Source organism: Perkinsus marinus (genome assembly GCF_000006405.1).
Source record: "Perkinsus marinus ATCC 50983 genomic scaffold scf_1104296948084, whole genome shotgun sequence".
Classification (NCBI taxonomy): domain Eukaryota; phylum Perkinsozoa; order Perkinsida; family Perkinsidae; genus Perkinsus; species Perkinsus marinus.
Window position 1 is genome coordinate 135,865 of NW_003210321.1, and position 3,287 is coordinate 139,151.

The 3,287-nt window shown below is 48.4% G+C and overlaps 1 protein-coding gene across 1 annotated transcript; it reads right to left on the bottom strand.

Annotated features, from left to right (window-relative positions):
* Positions 1-1,272: 1,272 nt before the first annotated feature.
* Pmar_PMAR000760 (Glycerol-3-phosphate transporter, putative) lies at positions 1,273-2,505 on the bottom strand (the record flags this gene model as incomplete). Its single annotated transcript, XM_002778874.1, has 1 exon — positions 1,273-2,505. One exon carries the CDS (start codon positions 2,503-2,505, stop codon positions 1,273-1,275), a length of 1,233 nt encoding a protein of 410 aa, XP_002778920.1.
* Positions 2,506-3,287: the final 782 nt, after the last annotated feature.

A 3,287-nucleotide genomic window follows, 5' to 3' on the forward strand; every position in this document is an offset into this window, starting at 1 on the left:
CCGGGTTCACGTCGTGATGACGTGAATGTGAAGAAAATTTACGATTTCAAGCAGCCTGGTAACCGCCTCTGCTACGGCCCGCTATCACCATAACCCTATGCTGGCACGCACGCACAGTAAGGTATGGTCAAACGAATGGAAACATCATCCCTGCTTTGACAAATACTATAAATGACAATTTTCAGATGAAAAACTTCGATACTTCCAACAAGCTTCCAATCGGAACTGCGAATGCTCTCATTTGCCCCGTGAACAACGGACCATAGACAACTAATTTGATTCTTCCCACGATGGAATCGTAGTCCCCTCATTACGTAAGTGAATTCCGTAGGTTTATGTGGGACGCTGGTAGACATGGGAACAGTCAAACTGAAGTGGAGGGACAATCCGACGAAAGGCTGAGCCCATGACTACACGAGCTGCTTCATGCACCACAAATCAGCATTGCAACGGCACGGGTGACTATCACGGCATTTTACTCAATCAGCAACTGACACCCCCTATGAGCAGCCCTATTGAGTACTCAGTATCCCTTGAGAGTAGCTCCATACTCCTCTCCATTCCTAAATAATGGAGCATCAATGATCAATAGTCTCCCTATTTCCCCCCTCACGGAATAGACATGTGAAACTCTCAAGGTCTTCAAAACGTTGAAGGCCAATCCCGCGATTATTGGTAAGGTCAATTCTCGTAAGTGGGGCGGCTATGCCACCACTCCAATTTAGTATATGTCATCTTGGACTAGTGTATACTCTAAGAGACAAGGTGCCACTGAATATATGGCAGAGTTCCTCCTATCAACATAGTACGCTACGTGAGAGGACAAGGATGGCATACCTGCCCCACAAGCGGATCTCAGTGAGAGCAAGAGAGTCCCTCAGGAGGTGTGCACTCCCAGGATGATTCTAAAATCCACCCATTTGGCATGCGTAGTGGCATAGCCGCCCCACCCCTTAACAAATGGATTCCATGGAGAAAGAAATGCACCTTCACGAGGGGTAGTCCAACATGGCGTGCCGCGGGACTGAAAGAATCCACCGGCCCCTCCACACCCCGCACGAGAGCCTTTGCAGGGGGGGATAGATCGGAGGGGGTTGGCTGTCGAGGGAGACCAATGGTGTCTACCGTACAAATAGACTAATCCTTCCCACTTAGCAACACCAACTAGCATCGGTAGCTGAGATGAACTTGCCGAGGAACAACACACTGCCAAATATCAATTTTTGGGGGAGCTCTAGGAAGTTTAGTGAAAAGCGATTAAACTGATGGATATCACAAATGTCTGATCAGATCGATGGTTTCCTCATAGGCCACCTTGGCCAGGATGACAGCACTGAGTGCCAAGGCAACAGGCAATACAATGAAGACGTACCCCCAGCTGGAGTACTGTGCGATGACTGTCACCAGTAGCTGCATCAGAGCGGCCCCAATAGCTCCCACACCATCGATAATACCCGACACCTGAGCTACTGCCTTCTTCGGCATCTTATGGCCGAGATCAGCACACACTACACTCGAGAGGACGTTCGCAACTGATCCTACTAAAAAACCACAGGTAAAGACAGTGATTGTGAGGAAGCTGGTAGAAGGACGGCTGGCCTGGAGCATGGCGATAGGGATGATGGCTAGCACTAGGAACCCAAACATAGGAGGAGCTCGACAAGACTCGCCGCACTTGGCCGTACAATAGTCAGAAACAACCCCCAATACGAGAGTACCGACAATAACACCCAAATTAAAAAGCATATCATAAGCATTGGCTTCGGCGGAGGTCCTACCAACATGCTCAGTGAGGTAGAGCGGCAACCAAAAGAACATGGCGTAATTAACGCCGGAGATACAGCCGAAGCAAAAAGAGTACATCAGCACGCCCGGCGCCTTCCAGGCAGCAAGAAAGTTCAGTGTCTCTTCCGCAGCGACTTCGCTCGTACTCTCGTTAGTTTCCCCTCGATCGCGGCTCAGGGGTTCCTCTAGAGCGTTGTCAGGGTGTATAACAAGACCGACTGACTGCGGGTCTCGGGGGAGGAAATAAAGCATCAAGGCGGAGACAGCCAGAAGGACCACTGCTGGACCGAAGAACTGCCACGCTACCGACGCCTCGTTACCAAACACCCCAATCATAAGAGTGCACATAGCAGCACCAAGGATGTTGCCCACGTTAGCATTATTGGACCAGATGCCGAACACTGTACCATAATATTTAGGAAGGAAGTACTGCCCGACTATAACAACAGAAGCTGGCCAACAGCCAGACTGAAAAATGGCATTGACAATCCACAAAAGGTAGTAGAAGTAATACCATCCTTCTTGTGTCGCCACATCGACCATATCGCCGAATACGATTTGAGTGACACAACAGAGCGCAGCCATAAAGAAGTAGACCCTAACTGGATGATAGATGTCTCCTAATGGTCCCGTGAAAAACATACCAATTGCATAAAACAGCATAAATAGAGTATTCATGATCCCGAAGAAAGTAGTGGAGTACCCATAGTAATCCTTCATATTGGGTGTAGCATTAGAGAAAGCTTTCCTCACAGCATGCAGGCACACATAGGTCAAGAAGGTCCAGGTAAGAGCCGAGCCTTGGTAGTACCTCTTACTATGCCAGGGGTGAGTCGATGAGGGGTATCCACTATATGTAGCCGTCATTAGCTTTCTAGCAAACAGCAACTGAAGAGCGCGGTTGTGTTGGAAAATTTGCACATGCTCGACGACGTATAATTGTGACAATATAAAAAAATTTCAGGAATTTTTTTGGAAAATTCTGCTGACTTTTCTTATTCGTACGAGCTCGGGTAGAGATGTATAGAAATTAAGAAGAATTTCCCAAAATTTCCTCAGAATTCCCATAACCACGTAGTTGACCATGTGCATATTTTCCCACACTGGAACTCGACGATGACTTGATCTCGACGAGACATGAACTTTTACTGTAAGAGCCAATGGAATGTGAGATGGACGACCTCGTTTGAGTTCGTCACTTACCCTTTACCAACTCGGATCACATGGCGCGCGCGACTCTAATAGATTACGCGCTCGCCCGATGATTTTTTGAAATTCTAATGCCTGACAGATCTCTGGAAGTGAGTGAGGATGCGGATTGCTTTTGAGTTTCTCATCGTGTCTGATTACCCATGGTCCCACCTCCGACTAAGGAAAGCATCAAGCAGAAGCATCGACGAATGGAGCTGACCCTAGAGGGTCCTTCGAACCCGCAGACCGCTGATGACTCGGGTGTCTACGCCAGCATGGGCATCGATAACAGCTATGACCGAGAGGAGTTC